The 17,155-nt window shown below is 43.5% G+C and overlaps 1 protein-coding gene across 1 annotated transcript; it reads right to left on the reverse strand.

Moving 5' to 3' along the window:
- Window positions 1-211: 211 nt before the first annotated feature.
- On the reverse strand, window positions 212-16,108 carry PTP4A1 (protein tyrosine phosphatase 4A1). The gene is made up of 6 exons (XM_050894267.1): window positions 15,925-16,108; window positions 7,522-8,071; window positions 5,836-5,928; window positions 4,769-4,899; window positions 3,000-3,074; window positions 212-1,816 (listed from the first exon to the last, which is right to left on the reverse strand). Exons 2-6 carry the CDS (start codon window positions 7,624-7,626, stop codon window positions 1,699-1,701), a joined length of 522 nt encoding a protein of 173 aa, XP_050750224.1. The 5' UTR covers window positions 7,627-8,071; window positions 15,925-16,108; the 3' UTR covers window positions 212-1,698.
- Window positions 16,109-17,155: the final 1,047 nt, after the last annotated feature.

Consider the following 17,155-nt stretch of genomic DNA (forward strand, 5'->3'; position numbering starts at 1 on the left):
GCTTCAGTCTTGACAATGAAGCACTGTATCATACTATTTTGTAATTAAATTCTAATGCTACTGATACAAGTGTTCAAGCTTTACAGATGCGTATACTCTTCTGCATTTACTGCAAAGATAGTTCCAAGAACAGTAAGCAAGTAACCTATTTTAGTACTGGGGAAGGGAAGTCACAAGTAAGCTACGTAAAGAAATACTGTACTTTCTACTATTAATTTTTGTCCACATTTATTTATGAGTAAAACAAACAGCAAACATTACAGCAAAGGGGACATTCAGGCCCAGATTTAAAAAAAGAAACAGATGCCTGGATAGATTCTGAATTTAGGCACCTCAAGATTGCTGACAAAGTACACAAAAATAAGTGAAAGTCATGAGCATTTCAGCAAACTTCGTAAGTGCATTTCAGTATTTATTTAGATGTTTAAGCTCTCGCACTAGATTTTACAAGCTGGTGAACACTGGCAAAATTATTTCTCCCACAGAACTATAACCACACATTCCCAAGACAGTATAAATATATGGTTGAACTAACATTAATACACATCACCATTTTATCAATTACATAATAAAACAAATTATCAAGTATCCAAATATTAAGTTACGCAGCTTGAAAGGCATACAAAATATTACAGAGGTCTGCCCAAGTCATAGCAGAAACTCAAGGAGGAAAAACAAAAGAAAAAAAAAAATCACACTTTCAACAAAGCAATAGTTGGTAAACAACTTTCAATAGGTACAGTAAAAGAAACTACAAGATTTTTCAGAAATTTTCTGATTAAGAATTTTTAGCTACAATAACAAAGCATTTCTACGTTTTAAAAAAATATTTACTAAAGTAAAGGGCATATTCTATACTTCCTGCACAAGACAAAGGCAACATTTTACTAGAAATATTAAATAGCCCCTCCCAACCTTTTCAGGCCCTCTGTTAAGTTGCACATGAAGTGCCAACATTAATTTTACTGTAAGGCTTTTTGTCTGGAGACATTAAAGACTTGTGTGCTTCTGTACAATTTAAAAGATTTTCTACATGAGTAACCAGAGAGTAATGATTTGTAAAATGGAGAGGTTCAGATAACAGAAAAGTACAGACGCTGGGGTAAAAAGTTGCTGTAATTCATAGTATTAAAAAGACAGACTGTGCAAATCCTGATAATTCTAGTGCGATTGTGGGAGACAAAACATACAGTGAGCAGGCAAGACTACCTTAGAGGCCATATTCTTCAATATTGAAATGAGTGTAGAAAAAAGACAGGAAGGTCCAGATAAGCTGGTAGTTCTCACGTCATCAGAGCTATGCTCATTTATAAGGAAAAACATGTAGCTGATATGCTGGGTATTTTGGCACCTAATCTCTCTACAGATTGATTTATTTTAGTACCCCAATTTTTAGTAGTTGAAACTAGGCGGGTAAGACTCAATGGCATGATTAAAGGATATTTGAACTGGTAATTAATGATCAAGGAGACAGCTCAGAAACAGGGTACAGCAAAAATATTTACTGGGTCTCCAAACAGATGGATATTTATCTAAACATAGAAGTTGCATTACTACTAAGCCTTTAGCCTATGAAATACTCCTAAGGAAGCTTCCTTTGCTACTAAAAAAATATCAGACTGATGTCTTTGGCATGCAGTCTGCTTAATTCTAGTTTCCGTCCTTTATTCCCAAAGAAGTACTATAGGCTGTTGAGCTTTACTGAATACAACAATTATTTCGGTGACCATTGGAGTCTTTAAAGCGCAGACGCATCTTGGGGCGGTATTTCTCCAAGTACAGAAGTTGCTTGCTGTTAAAAGCTCCACGCCGCTTCCTAGATGGAGGAAAAAATATTTTAAACAGAACATTAATCTACTGCCCAGTGAAATAATATCATGAACCAGAGAAAAATATTTTTAAATCACTGAAAAAAACCACCATTAAGTCAAGACTGTAACTAAAATAGGGATAATTAAAAGTTACGTGCCAGGAAAGAGGGTGGTAGCTTCCTTTCACAAATACCTCATTGGACCACATGCTCAAAGGAGTACCTAGCATTTTAGACAGCGTTTTAGCCTCTGATACAGAAGCCAAAGATCTTACATTAAGATCTTTAGAAGAAACTTCAAAAGGAAGCTATAGAGCAGGTGTGAGACTGTCTTCTTAAGAAAGCTGAAGTTATTCAGTCTCTTAAAATAATTATTAAGAATACTGGAATATTAAGGAAGTACATAAACATTGTAACTCCCCATAATAAGTTGAACAGAAATTGAGCTTTCTTGGTTTTCTCAAACCAGAAGTGTGTGAAAGAAGGGTACATTTCTGTTGAGTATTTGGAATATGTACCAGGCTTCCCATTCCTCACTTTGTATACACCAGCCTGTTAAGATGTACAAGCTGAATTTAATTCTTTAATGGCTTGGCAATTACGCAGGAAGTATTTTGGTATTGTTTATATGAGCTGCTGCTTCTTCTAAATATAGTTGAAACCTGCAAAATTAAGGTATTGAGACTAAAATTGTTCTCATCCAACTTACATACATTTATAAAAAAATCCAAGGAAATATTTACTTCAGTAGACTACCAGAAAAGACTAGGAGGAACTGTTTAGCACACTTTGATCTGGTAAAGAAAGGATCCACAAACGTGAATGAGTGTTAGCTCTAGCTAATAGACAGAACATAAATTTCAAAAGTATTCTGCCTCTCATATGTACAAATAATAAAGACAACCCTGCAGATCTAACTGGAAGTTAGGGGTTTTGTTTGTTTTTAAACTTGCTCAAATAATTACTTGCTGATTCCTGTTTCCACAGGAATGGAAAACACCCATCCCACAGGCCAAGTCCTAAAACACTGACTGTATGCAGTATGTGTGTTAAAAAGTTCAGATGTACTAAATATCTTACAAAAAAAAAGAGTAAAAGACAAGAACAGCATTCAGAATTTCTTTTAGTGCCCAAGGATATATCAACATGTTAAATCTTGGAAACAGCTAGACATTAGGTTCATACTTACTGTCTTATGAACTGCACTGCATCTTCGTACTTCATTCCACATTCTATCAGTGCAAGAGCAACTAAGACCGGAGCTCTGGTAAAAAAAAAAAAAAATACATTCAGTTTAGCATTTGCCAATGCATACTTAGAAAAAAATTTTACTTTCCCCAGTTCTCTTTTCTGTCCTTCTGCGTATCTGATGTTTCTTCCCTGGGGAAGCAAAAGACAGGCAGAAGGCATTTCTACATTAATCGAGCCATTATACCACCTGTTTTCGAGCTACCCATCCTCGTTAAGGAAGGGGTTTAAATTAACTCTGGTCAACCTTAGCTTTGTTCATCTGACTAGATATAGGAGAGGACAGCAGGAATAAAATGCAAGTAATCTTTACCCATTTGTTTCAAAGCCAATTGATTCTCGGGAAGAGTTGCGTATGGGTTTCTATTCCCACAAACTAGCATCCTTAGAAGCAGTCAGGACCCCGAAGCAGAAATCAGAAGAGGGGTCAGGTTCAATAAGAACTGACAAGTCCTAGAACTAGAGTCACAAGTTTTAGGAACAGATGCAATCCACAGACTGCTGCACACTCCCAAGGATTTTCTTGCTTGCCACAGTATTCTTCATCTGACAGAATACAGTTTTCAGTTAGGGAAGCTTGAGACAAATCAAACTCAGATATATCAGCAATTTCTGGCTCAAAAAAAAAAGTGAAGACAAAACTCCATGCCACACACTAGCAACAGACTTGTGCACCTAGTAGCAAGCTTAAGTGGTTTTATATGTTCAGGGACTTAAAAAACCTTACACGATAAAAAGCTAGGATCTTTTCAACTATCCAATTTTGAGGAAAAACCAACAGATATCATTGTAAGCAGCTGAAGAGGACTTGTCTTGGTAGCATTCACCACTACAGTCAACTTTGTTATGTGTGAAGCCATAACGCAAACAGTGGATAAGCCAGGCTTACGGATAGCAAGACCAGAAACCTCCATTTTATATTGGACATGCTGAAACTCATGGTTAGAATACGGCAACTGCTTTTTGAACAGATCTAGTTCCCAGGTAGTCTAGAACAATAGGAGCAAAACTATGTTCTCACAACTGTTGGAACTGTATTTAAGATAGGTGCAGCAGACAGAGGGAACAGGGCTAAGAGGAGAATATTTAGCATTGTCCATAAAAATGTTGAGGCTCCGTGTTAGAAATGAGACGGAAACAGAGCTTTGGGACTTCGGAGAACACTTTTCATCCCCCAAACAGGTGGTGGATGAAAGTTGGTCTTGATGTGCCAGAACACCCCACTTGTTTGTGGTTAATGGTTACAATACCCTTGGTACAAGGAGACTGGCAATACTGCTGAAATGATGAAGAGGAAACTTACAGGTGAGTCACTAAAAACCAAATCCATTAGAAAAAAAAAAAGAAGACATAGCAAGACAAAAAATGTCAATGGGACACTCATCAATATGCTTGGTACAAGAATATACTTGTTTACTTCTTTCAGTAGTTTTTGTGAGAGAGCTGTGATAATAGCATCATCTGTTGACTAAAAGGCCTTTATGTCTAATATATACATACAACAGTTTCCTGCCATCTGAACTACTTTTAAGTGTGAGGTCATTCCAATACTGGATATGTGACTATTTTACATTTGCCTCAAATAAACTTTTGTACTAGATCTTAACAAGTCTGACCAGGGATAGCAAGTCAACAGATCTTTAAAACTTTACTCATCTTCCAAGACCAGCAACACATAGCAACTCAACAGATCTTTCAAACTTGACTCACCTTCCAAGACCAGCAACACAGTGTACAGCAATACAACAACCAGGTTCTTCACGAAATTTAACTTTAAGGAGGTTTAGCCAATCATCAACAATCTGGTTGGATGGTGGAGCACCATCATCAAAGGGCCAATCCTAGAATATAGCATGACATACATAAATACATAAAGATAGAACTCCTTATGCTTGCATGCTGTGTGCATACACAAAAAAGGAGGGGACACAATTGTTGTCCCAAAAATCAGGATTCTTTCACCCGGTGTGCAAAAAAGCCGATTAACACACAGAGCCGAGATATTTGTTTATTTCATGTCTGCGCAGAGATGGGTGCTAGGTGGTAACTCCACAAAGCTAGCACACCTGGTTAACACACGGTAAAGCATTTTATACCTTTCAAGCAACAGTTATCAGTATTTTTACAGTTTTGCTTAGTTACTCTCGTTCCTATTGGTTCTCGCAAGTCTCATCTCCACTTAAAGTCGCAGTGTCCTCCTTTTTTACTGCGCATATTCTGTGAGGAAGGGGCTTCTGTTGGTAGGGGGCTCTCCCTACTCAAGGGTGGGTTTTCTAGTATGTTAATTAGGATAGTTCACTCACAGTTCAAGTAGCTCTTTGATTGCCCCTGTGCTTATCTTGGTATGTCTTTACCCACTGACTTACGGTGTCATCTTGTTTCTCTTCTCAAGGTCACGCCTCGTTAACTAAATAGCATCCTTTGTTTTTGTTTCTCGCATATCTCCAACACAATGGACAAAAGAGCTGACAGCTAAGGGAACGACTCAAGCTTATGGTTTTCTAATAGTATAACTATAGCAATATTGAGAATATATTCTTTTCAATCCGTTTTCATTGAGCAAATGATTTTGCTCAAAACCAGATTTTTTTCCTGACAAGAGAGGACGTCTGTACAGCTTTTGCCTCCATCAGCTGCTGGAACACACTTGTAGAGTTAATAAGGTGGTGTCAAAAGAAATTGGGGGGGGGGGGGGGGGGGGGGGGGGGGGGGGGGGGGGGGGGGGGGGGGGGGCACAGGGGTGGGTTGGTTTTAAACTCTGCTTCTACACTACTTACCAAAACCTGAATGCCTTCTTTTTCCACCGGAGCAGTGTCATAGGTAGCTTCACACACTCTTACCACTGTGGTAACGCCGTATTTCTTAAGTTCCTAGAGAGTGAAAAAAAACCCCCTGCTTTAAGAGTAAACTGACTTCACTTACCATTTAATTTTCTCAATAGGTTAACTTATTAACTCATTCCAAAATTTTCGGTAAGTAAACTCATGCAAATGCTTGCCACCCTGTGAAGAACACTGAAAGCTGAAATAACTGAAAACCTGTGTGCTAATGCCAGATACCTTTAAGCTCTTCTGCAAACATACCTGAATATTAAGTTTTTTTATGTTGGATCAGGCTTTTTTTCTTTTAAAGTCAGATCCAGATAAATATTGATGAAATAAGTAGTCCCTCTCCAAAAGATCATTCCTTTTAAAGGAACAGGAAGTTTCCTGGTTTACAAAGCTACATACTTCACTGAAAGCATTCTGAGTGAGGTTTAGATCTTCCCCTTCTCTCCCTCTGCTTATAACAGGTTTGTAAGACCTCTTACTGTTAAGAATTATGAGCACAGGACAATAAATTATTCCAGTTCCTGAGTTATCATAACTAGAGAATAACAAAATTTAACTTTCCATTTTGTTATTACCCTCCATTTAAAAAACAAAACAAAAAAAGCAATCACACTTCATTCTCCCTGCAACAACCAATCATTCACACTGTAGCTGTCACGGTAATGACTGAAGCATAGCCTAAGCATACTTTATCTAGTTGTGAGAGTATGAAGGCAAGCAATGTTATCTCACTATGTTTCTTGTAAATTATCCCACACTGAATGCAAAATAGAGGTATAATACACCTACAATCTTGCTAATAAGGGACTGCATTACAAACTCAGACCTTACGAGGACGTAACTTTGGAGGAACCTGTTGTTAGCATACATGCATACACTTTTAACTGTGCACTTTATAGCTCCAACATGCTAGATGCAAAGTTCAGATGATAAATTCAGATACTAGCAATATATGCCAAGCCACCTGGCTTTAGTCAGTAAACAATTTTAGCATGTATTAAAACACTTAAAGTAGCTTCAGCAGCTCTGGATGCAGAACAAGCCTACCACCACAAACTTCACTCAAGTAGACACTATGACACTCAGAGGATTCTCTTAAGCTACATTAGAACCATGATCTGCTAATATTGAAGGGAGATAGGCAGTGAAGCGATATTGCAATCCTGTTACTTGTTCCTAAGGTTCTGATCCACAATGTATAGTGAATTATTCTCTTTTTAATCGCTATGCAATAGGTGCAAGGAAATGTTACACCACTTTAGATGAATCTAAATGTGAGTTCCTACCACTAGCAGATCTTTGTATTGTTCTACACCTAACTGCCAGATAATTCCTGTTTTCAGACCTAAACAATGTACTTAACATACAATGTACTAGACAGTATAATTATTTCTTTGCTTCACTTTCAGACATAGGTTTTTTGTGAAGGCGAAAGTATATCTGAATAGATTTGTCTGCAGGTCTTTGAAACATGGCATCAGTATTTGAAAAAACTCAATATACGAACAGTCTCAGCACCTCTTTGTATGGCTTCCACAGCTGTTACCAACTAGTAAAGAAGGAAATTGTTAATGCAGCATGCTGTTCAGGCATTAAAAAAATACATCAGTAAGAATTCTGTCCTGGCCTTACCTCTATAAATTTGTTTAAGGTTGCATTGGTTGGATTGTGTGTGATTAGGAATCTCATGTTCTTGTAGGTGATTTCCACAGGAGCTGGGCGGTTCATTCGGGCCATATTGATTTAGTTAAACATGCAACAAGATTATGAAAGGATTCAAAAAAATTCTAATATCGAAGTGATGTAGAGAAACTGAAGTCTACTTCACTATACTCCACGTGAAATTCTCAGTGCTTGGAAGTATGAAGTTGGGAGCAATGGGAAATGAAATGAACCTCCTAACAAGAAGCAGCAATTCTTCAATCCAGTAATACTGAGGCAAAAGAAAGGCAGTGCACTGAGGTTTACCCCATCCAGGTCTGAATTCTGTTGTTAAATGCTCTGCCAATTTCAATTCAATACTTCTTATCCTGGTCAACCACTCTTAGGGGGGCTTCTTGGTGGAGTAGTAATGAATTTCTACAGTTCACTTGTCTGCATAGAGGTCGTGCTGTGCCTGGCAGTAGTCTCCACTGCCCTTCAGAAACTCCATAAATGTGTGACCAAGAACACCACAGAACTGCTGTAAAGAGAGGGGGGGGGGGAAAAACCATAATGAGCACAGGTGAAGCAAGGTTATTTTGAAGACACCAAGCATTATAAAATGAAAAAAATAAAAAACAGAGCAACTAAGCAGTTTCACAAGGTTTATTTTTTAATCCAAGAATTAGGTTTGCGTAAGAAACCTGTTGCCTTTCTTAGCAAGGATTACTTGAAAATAAATACATTTACTTAATACAAAAGTTTCCATATAGGGTTGTTTTAACACCAAAACCTGAAATGTATTAAAATACCAATTCAAATGTGCTAAACATAGCAACAAGAGACCAAGTTTGAAGAACCCTAGTATTTATATAAAGCATAGCTTTTCCAGGATACCCATATAACTATTTTCCATTCTGAATTGAGAGACATCACAACACCTACTAAAGTTACACTGACCTTAAGTAGTCCCATGAAGGCAAGGATGAGAATACTTGAATATTCAAGCTGAGCATCAGACAATTTCTAGTGTTTAATGCAGAATCAGTTGTCTTAAAGGCTAAAGACTTACTTTGCATGTCAAATAGGAGGCCTTGAAAGCAAATGCAAAGTCTTTCTGGCCTAACAAAACAATGTGAGCTTTTGAACATATTTTGAGACTTTCAAGGCACACAGATTTCTAACTAAGGAACATTTCACATACTAAAGGCTGAAGACACATGACAATCTTCATCTGCCTTTTTACATCGTGACTTTATCACTATACCAAGATAGTGGTAATAGTCTAGCTAAAAACATACACAGGCAAGTTCATTGAACAGGTTATTCCTGCCCAGTGGTGTGCTATTTTGCTATGGTTAAGTTTACTTATAAAATTACTGCAAGATGCACAACCAGGAAGTAGATAGCTGATGAACTGCTCCGAGTTGTGTATTCATTTGCAGATGTTGCTATGCAAATGAACCAAGAATATAAGCTTTTATGCACTGTGGAACCCTACAGCAGAGGAGCCAGTTCTGTGCCCAGCCACAGTGCCAGTGCTGCTGATGATACCTGCCTAGGGAACAGAAGGGAAGAAGAGAAGTTTTGTTTCCCAAAAGATAGGTACAAGCTGAACCAAATGCCCACTAAATACACTTAGGTACTAGAGAGAAACATCATTTATCCTACAACTATTTAGCAGAAAAAATGACTTATATTGGCCAGTCAACTCCAAACATTGGAAGGAATCCATGTATTTCTATGCCCAAACAAAATATTGCCCAAGACACCTTGGAAATAGATTAGCTGAGCAAGCAGTGTTACAGAATTGCTATCAGCCTTACTTTCTTAAAAATGTGATTTAAAAAAAATTTTTTTTTTTTGCCAGCTGGGACACAGTAATATCAGTTCTTCTCTAGAAACTAGGTTTATGAAGGCAAACAGAAGCTGTAACTTCATTGTAGCAATGTTCAGATTTTTTGTTTTAAAACTACAAACCAGCTCTATGCATCCATCCACATATATAATCAGGGCAAGCGTACACGAGAAAATAAGGAGCACAGACAGTATTTCAGTGGTATACCCTCAAACCTTCCCATTCAAAGGATCATGAAAGAAGCAGCCTGTGCTGAAAAGCTTCCCAACCATGAGAAAGCAAATTCAAAAGGTCAGGTCCTAAAGACAATTGTACAATAAGTCCTGATAATAACCAATGCCTTAATACAGTTTACCAAAGGGCAGGAAGAAAAAGCTACTTGCAAATAAGTCATGGTCACTAACTGCCATCTAGGATTTGGAGTCAGACCAAGACTCCATTGCAAGCACTAAACCATATACCGTAAGACTACAGTGAGTCCACCTAACAACGATGAGTATTAAGCAGAAGTTGTAACAGATCAATAGTCTAATAACTGTTGAGTTTTCTAAGAGGTATAGATTCATAGAATAGTTTGGGTTGGAAGGGACCTTTAAAGGTCATCTAGGTATCTTGGCAGTACAGCAGTTCTTAAGGGGAACTACAATTTAAAGAACTGCAACAATGTTTTATGTTGTACACATGGCTTTGCTCCATTCTTAAGTCCAGAGAAGAGGAAGTTCAGTAAGAGTAGTAGTAAGACAGAAGATAAAAATCATTGAGAGATTGGACTGTAACAGATGGGCAGACCAAACACCTCCAGGCATCCTTTTCATGTTTTCAGACAGCTTCCTGGTAAGAAGTTTTAAGGATGCACCTTAATCACAGGCACAACTTCCAAAAACAAAAACCAAAAAAAACCCTGCTAACAAATACAAGAAGTTAGTAGAAAGAAACTAATACGACAATTTCACATGCACTTTGCTGCCACTCCAGAGATACTACCATCACCATTTCTGTAAAGACTGTAGGATTCTGTTTGCCAGTTACTTGCAAAAAAAACATTTCAGTTTTTGTTTGTGATAACTTGAGGGACAGTGAGAACTCTAAATATAATAGGCATGAAAAAGGAGTAAGAAGGATCCTCTGAAGTCAAAGGCCAACAGCCAACAGAGTAACAGGAACCAGGAGAATTCAGACTCGGAAGAACTCGAAGAATCATCATCTGACACACCAGCCATGCCCTAGCAGAAGGTGCTAGGTGTGCATTAAAAAGACTCCTAGGACCAGACCTAAAATAGCAACCGAAAAAAAGAACCGAAGGTGGCTTATTTAAAGTCACTTTCAATTAGCTTAAGAAGCAGAACAGCAAAAAGGGACAGGACAGCTTTAAGCAGATACAGCTGCACAAGGTCTTGTGCCGCTTTTCGCATGCACTGGCAGATCTCATGTTTATCTCTTCTTAAGACTGTTAAGGGGAATCATAGCCTGGCCTTTTCCCTGGTAGAGGATGAGGGAGTGGAGGCTGTCAGAAAGAGAGAAGCATGCAAGTGAGCTCAAGGAGACAGAATGGGGTCACTAGGGTAAAGAAAAGACCTTTCAATCTGCAAGATGGAGATTTTTGGGCAGAAAACAATGTAGAGTAATTGGAAACAGTTAACATGACCCCATACTGGGGCAGGTAGGAAGTAAGAAGTAATCAGGATTCATCCAGCCTGGTAGGCAGGTTGGCCTTAGTACACAACTAGGAGTAGTCAATACGATACCAGAAAAACTCATCATGGGGGTAAGGAGGAGGGCAGGCAGCAAAGCATTAGTTAAGTAATAAATCCTACTTTTTTAATGCAGATTATTAATCACGTCTAGAAACTGGGTGCACAGTTCAAATTCTTACACAAAGTTGAACCAAGTACATTACGCAATGTTGAGTTCTATGTGTAATTAACCCCTACAAATGAATTCATTTTGTTAATACTGACTTAACAGCTAGCAATTAGACACAGCAGCACCTTACTAATTCATACAACTAAGGACCTAACCAAGTATGTATTTGAGTCTCACTGTTTGCCTTGGCAACTGCTGCTGCCACATTATAAAGGAGCAAAACTCACATTTTCCTTTGATGTGAATGCCATCACTTCTCACCATTGCTAGCCAGAAAGCTCCACATGTAGACCAACTCCTTAAGGCAGCAACACACTGTACTATCCTAAGACAGCTTTGCCAACCTAGTTTAGTTCTGTTCTGGGAGTCAAATGAAAATTAAAGACAAGTAGTACATTGGCATGCTGTTTGTGTTATGGCATTAAGCCAGAGAACAAGGCTTCGCCCATCTTCAGCAAAAAGACCTGTAAGATAAGAAATCAGCCATAAAAACAGTGTTGTAGTAATTAAGACCACCTCAGACTTAGGGGGAACTCAAATGACGTGAGTAATTTTTGAGAGGCTTGGAAATACAGCTTTAAAATTACTGTATTGTCTCAGACAGTTAACTACTCGGTCGGTAAGCTATCAAAAAAGTCAAGTTAGTATATGAAAGCATAAGGCTGCATAAGTGAAACTCAAACGCACAGTATTGTATGCAGAAGTTTCTTTAACAGAATGACGCCAACTCATCATTTTGGGTACTCCAGCATATTCTTTTCAATTTACATGTGAGTTTTCTTTGAGGAAAATTAACACTGAAGGGTTTTGGAAACAGAAGCAGCAGTTTCTATCAGTAACAGAAAGCCAAACAACGTTTAGACCGTTAGATCCATCAAAATAAACTTCGAAAACAAAACTAAGGTTAATATGCCAGGACTACCTATTCAGAGAAGGTATCCTGCCCAATATGGGATAAAGTCATGTTAATTATGATTGTACCATCTACTATCATTTATGCTAGGAGAAGTTAGGGAATAGTTTATTCAAGCAACAGGAAGACATCTTGAAAAGAAAAGCTTTAATTCATGCCCTTCTTTGGGACAGGAAGCTAAAGCATCTGTCTTCACTGACAAGCAGATTCACATGTACGTTAATTCTGCATTTGAAGCAATCACTCCTGTCTACGCTTATGAAAGTAATCTACTAGATTGGTACCAATATGTGGAAAGCAGAGACCTGTAAGGTTATCCCATGCTGCTGACATTCTTGTTCACAACTCGGTAGCATCTTGAGAAGCACGCAAACAAAAGCACTTGTTTACGCAGTTACATGACACTTCGCTCTACCTTCAGAAGACATGCAAAATGGTTCACAGTTGTTCAATCCACCCGCTCATAGGCCAGAAACGTTTATAGCCAGAACTAACTATGTGGTATCACATTCTCTGAAGTCAAGACCTGCCACACACTCAGCTACTGAAAGCACAGGATCAAAACTAAAAAACTAAAATAAACGACATTTCATTACAGCTTGAGAGCACCTGCAAGTAAGTTCATTGTTCTAACCTGCTACCCGACAAAAAGTTACTGAAGGACAGAGGGACAAATACCCCGACTTTCTCTTACTACTCGAGGCCTAAGTAGCAACTGCTAAGGCAGACAAGCAGTGGGAGGGTCAGGGGTACAAACTGCGGAGCCGTTACACAAGGTAGAGGCACACCTTCGTTAGGTGTTGTTGACAAGATGCACCTCCTACCTACCAGGCATGTGAATGCCTCTATTATGATATCCACAGTGATAACACTACCCATTTTGGACCAGAGAAAGTGACCCATGGCCTAAGAAAACACACTTGCGTATCACAGATGGGAGATTCCAAAGGTTTATCATGAATTTGTTACGACATGCTCTGTGAAGGAAGGATGTTTCTTGTGGTTCGAGTATGCAGTTTAGGGGGAAGGAAAAATTACCTCAAAACTTCCTGTATAGCAAGTCAATGCAACTTCTAGAGATGATGAAACTGAGGCCATGTGACTGTGTTCCTTGTTCTGCTTGGACCATGAAAAAAAAAAACCATGCAAAGAAGCCTCAACAGATACTGGGGAAAATAAGATATCACAGAAACCATTCCATCCCCTTGTCTAATGCATCCTCTTGAGCTTCCGAAAGCAAGGAGTCTCAAAATGACTTAACACTGTCACTTCAATAGCAAACTACATAAATCCTGTCATTCTACTCAAAAATTATTCCATTATGTTTCAAGCAATAACATGAGAAATTTAGCATATACATGCAAATACAGTTACGGCTCTATTTTACGGAGTCTAATAAAGGTATTGTTTGGCACTCATAAGTTGCGCCTGTGAAGAAAGCTGTAAGGAGTTATGGACTTACATTTAACATAGAAGTACCTCCTGTATTGATCTGATAGAGCGAGTTTTAATTTTTTAAATAAGGTTACAATCTGCTACTAGTTTAGAATGCAGTAATACCCTGCTCTGGGCGTTCTGGTTAATCTTTAAGAGAAGTGATCACTTACAGTCAGCCTACACACTGGGATAGATCCAGCATTCTTACGTGGCATGTATTCTGTCAGAACAGGAAGGTTTCACAAGATAGAAGTTATTAGATACGGCTAAATTCTATTTATTTACTGCCTTACTGACACATTTAGTTTTGGTAAGACAATGACATCCTTCTCCCTTGGCTCCTGCTATATCGGTCACTCATTTTTCTTTCTCACTCTCACATTTCCTCCCATGGCTGTGCAATTTCTGTATCGCTTCTTCCATATTTTCCCCCTGAAACGATTTTCCTCCTGTAAGACAATTTCAAAACCCTTTGCCGTTCCACTAGTGGAACAATAAGAGCTGACATTTAAGTGTCATCTTCAGGTTTTTTTGATTTGGCAGTTTTATGAGATTACAAGACGACAGGGTTCATACTTCTGAGTCACCGCTTTGGAAAGACTCCGCAGATGCAGGTAGACGTGTCGGAAAGTTGTCTTCAGCGGCAATAAGAAACACCAGAATCACAGGACCCTTGTGCCACAGACACTATGCATTTAACAGCTCATAATGTTTGCAATGCGTGTAGCTGGCTACCAGACAGCAACCAAGACCTGGGCATAACCACCACTAATCCTGCTTCTATTACCATAGATTAATTGATTTTGATAATGCTTTGTCTTTCTTGCTTCCCTACTTTTGGGGGGCGTACTACCACCAGCAAGCCTTGCATTATTTGTGCTTAAATACACGCTGCTCTGTGGTCACAGATGTTAGGCAGCACAGACACCGAGATTACTGGGAGGGGGGGTGGGGGGGAGGGGAAAAAAAAAAAGCAAGCACATGAGGAAAGCAAAAACTTCTAATGCTGAACTATGATCCACCTCCAGAAGGAAATGCCTTCCTTGATAAGCCAGATGGCAAGGTCTTAAAAGCAGGTTCAATCAAAATTGAGGTATGACTGCATTCGTGAGCTTCTGAGGGTCAATGGCAGCCTGTTACAGAAACATCCACTTCAACGTGTACTTAAATGACTCCTCTGCGGACTTTTCCTCCCGCTGAGCCGCCATCCAAAAGCCCAGCCTGAACAAGGCCGGCTGCATACGTGAGCTCGGGCATACCCCACCTCTGCTGCATAACGCTCATTTTGGAAAGGATTCACGTCCTCGCTCGCAGCCGGTGCCGATTCCCCGCCCGAGTACGCCGGGGACAAATACGCCGCTCGGCCGCCTTCGCCCTCACCCCGGCGGCGGCCGCGCACGTGGGGCCGCGGCGGGGGGCGAGCGCCGGCCGCGCCAGCCAGCCAGCCGCCAGCGCCGCGGCCCGGCCGCGCTCCCCGCCCCACCACCTGGCTGGCGGGCGCCCACGGGCAAGCCCCGGCTTGCCCGGAAAGCCCCGGCCTCCTTGCCTGCCTGTCTCTGCCCGGCGAGGAGACCCGGCCCCGGCCCTGACACTGCCCCGCGGGCCGGGCCGTCGCCCCAGCTGCGGCGGTCACGGGTTCGCATCACGCTTCGATCAGGCTCCCGACGCGGAGCCATCTTGTCCCCCGGAGCCGCCGCCCGGCCCCGGCCTCCCCCCGGCAGGGGGCTCCCGGCCCCCGCCGCCTCCGCGCCGCCGGCCTGACGCGGCCCAGGGGCGCGGGAGCCCCGGCTGCAGGGGCGCTGCCCTTCCCGGCGGCCGCCCGGCCCGGCCCGACAGACGCCACCAGACAGACACCGGCGGGGGGAGGCCGGGCCGGCGGGCGGGGCCGGCGGCAGCCAGGCTCACAAAGCGGCTTTGTGCCCGGGCCGGGCCGCTCGGGAGCCGCGGAGAGATCGCCTCCTCCTCCTCCTCTCCCGGCAGAGGAGGGCAGAGGGGCACCGGCAGGCGGGAGCAGGAGGAGAGGGGCGCCGGGGGCGAGAGCAAGGCCGAGCCGCGCCGCAGCCGGGCTGGCTCGGCTCTCCTGCGGCCCGCCCGAGAGGAGCCGCAGCCTGGCGCTGCGAGAAGCCGCCCGGAGCCGGCGTGGCCCGGGCGACAGAACAAAGAGACAACATGGAGGAGACGGGGGGGGGGGGGGGGGGGGGGGGGGGGGGGGGGGGGGGGAAGGGAACAGAGGCGCGGGAGCCGGGCACAGGCGGGCAGCCGGCGGGGCGCACGCCCGGCAGGGCGAGGGGCCGGGGGACGCGGACGGGCGGGCGGCACTCACAGGAATATGGTTACTCATTGAAGACTGTAGCCTGATCATACAGCCGGGGTGCGGGCGCCACCGCCGGGGGCAGGAGGAGCAGAACCAGGAGGACGCGGAGGCGCTGGAGGCCGCGGAGCTGCCGGAGGGGGTTCGGCGGCGGAGCGGGGATGGACCATACAGCTGCAGCAGCGGGCGGCTCTGCGGGCTGGCGCGGAGCGGACGCGGCTGCACCAGGAGGGACACTCGGCGCCGCCTCCCGCACAAGCACCCCAGGGCCCGCCCCTCGCTCGCACACGTCGGCGATGAGCGTCGCGCCCGCCCAATTAGAGGCGCCGCCGGCGCGTCCGGGGCGGGAGCGAGGCCGCCGGGGGGCGTGGCGCCAGCAGGCCGGGCGGAGGCGGGAGGGAGCCGAGAGGCGGAGGCAGCCGGCGAGAACCGGTTAGTGAATGAAGCGGGTGGCGGCGGGGCTGGGGAGGGGTGCGGCGCGGCGGGGGCAGAGCGGGACGCGCGGGCGGGCGCGGGGATCGCCCCCAGGGACCGGGCCGGGGCCACCCTGCGCGGGAGCCGTACCCCCCGCTGGCCGTTGCCGGCGGCTTCGCCGGGAAGCGCGTGGCGCGGCCTCCGGCTCCCCCGGGGCGGCGAGTTCTAGACTCTTCCCCGCGCCCCCGGTGTTGGGTGGCCGGCTGGCGCCCCGCAGCCGCTGCGGCCTGCCGGCTGCGGCCGGCCTCTCCCCGGGGTAGGGGGGGATGCCTAAGGGCAGGGGCTGAGGGGAAGGCGGCAAGGGCAGCGGGGGGGGGGGGGGGATATCGTGCGGGGTGAGGCGGGAGTGCCGTTCCCTGTGAGGGCAGTTGGACGCGGGGTGGCGTATTGCGGCCCTCCGGCGCTAGAAACGGAGGGCGAAGTTGAACGGCGGTGGAATAGTGGTGGCTCTGCGTGTGTTTTAATCCCTGAACCCCTCCGCTCTCGGGCTGCAAAACCTCTTTTGAGAGTTTAATGCTAATAGGAAGCTCTTAGCGTGTTTTGTCCACAGATTATTCTGTGCTTTTAAGTCGAGATAAAATCATGATTTCTGGTTTTACAGATGGGAGATCAGCCCAGTAGGCCAGAAGTGGTGTGGGAGACAACACGGACTCTCTCAGCCTTGTGCCCTCTCTCATTCCTAGGAAACGCTGTCTCCCAAGGCACAGGCGTTACTGAAAGGCAGACATCTCGTGGGTGAAACCCGGCGCTGGGAAACACCTATGGTATC

The sequence above is a fragment of the Gymnogyps californianus genome, chromosome 3, assembly GCF_018139145.2.
Source record: "Gymnogyps californianus isolate 813 chromosome 3, ASM1813914v2, whole genome shotgun sequence".
Taxonomy (NCBI): Eukaryota; Metazoa; Chordata; class Aves; order Accipitriformes; family Cathartidae; genus Gymnogyps; species Gymnogyps californianus.